Genomic DNA, 827 nt, shown 5'->3' on the forward strand with positions numbered 1-827 from the left:
ACCTGCCGGCCCTGGTCCCGAAAAAACTCGCCAGTATTTTCGATAACTTGCTCGTCAGACAGCTGGGAGTAGGGCTGCTCCCGGCAGAGCGTGAAGGTTTCCCACAGCGTCACACCGAACGCCCACACATCACTGGCTGGTGTGAACTTGCCCTGCCCAAAGGGAGCAGAGCGGGGTCAGGCATGGGCATTACCCCATCTTGCTCTGTAAGCCCTGTGCGCCCAGGGTTCAAGATCTCTTTCTGGTTACTTCAGCTTCCAGATCTGGGTCCAGAGTGGGGGTCTTAATCCCACAGACCTGCTCTCTGCCTAAGGCCAGAGCATGGTGAGCTCCAGGTCCAGGTGAACTTGCCCTGCCCAAAGGGAGCAGAGCGGGGTCAGGCATGGTCATTACCCCATCTTGCTCTGTAAGCCCTGTGCGCCCAGGGTTCAAGATCTCTTTCTGGTTACTTCAGCTTCCAGATCTGGGTCCAGAGTGGGGGTCTTAATCCCACAGACCTGCTCTCTGCCTAAGGCCAGAGCATGGTGAGCTCCAGGTCCAGCTTACAGTGACTACTCTGAGAGTTGGGGCTTGGTAAGGACCCAGCCCCCTGAAAAGAGAAAAAGTAACCCTGCTCCCTCTTCCACGTCTGACCATGGCCAGAAGAAAATGTCAAGCATCCCACTGGGACACCAAATATCACTCTAGTCCCCCCATCCTGCCTAGAAAAGCTGCTACCACTCCTGCTTTCTGCATGCTTCACCTAAAGCTGGGCTCCAGGGAGGCCAGATTTCCTCATCCCCCCCACAGCCCCCTAGCCTGAGGAAGAGAGTCTGTGAGCAGCCCCA

General features: G+C 56.6%; 1 protein-coding gene across 1 annotated transcript in view; it reads right to left on the reverse strand.

Annotated features, from left to right (window-relative positions):
* Positions 1-827, reverse strand: part of LOC104275962 (discoidin domain-containing receptor 2-like) — a gene marked incomplete at its 5' end in the record, with an annotated part of 5145 nt that overhangs the window by 863 nt on the left and 3455 nt on the right. Inside the window, one exon of the mRNA XM_009872082.1 lies at positions 3-152. Within this exon, the coding sequence (XP_009870384.1) occupies positions 3-152 (150 nt within the window). The remainder of the gene's footprint in view (positions 1-2; positions 153-827) is intronic.

This window comes from Apaloderma vittatum, unplaced genomic scaffold (genome assembly GCF_000703405.1).
Source record: "Apaloderma vittatum isolate BGI_N311 unplaced genomic scaffold, ASM70340v1 scaffold36300, whole genome shotgun sequence".
NCBI classification, from domain to species: domain Eukaryota; kingdom Metazoa; phylum Chordata; class Aves; order Trogoniformes; family Trogonidae; genus Apaloderma; species Apaloderma vittatum.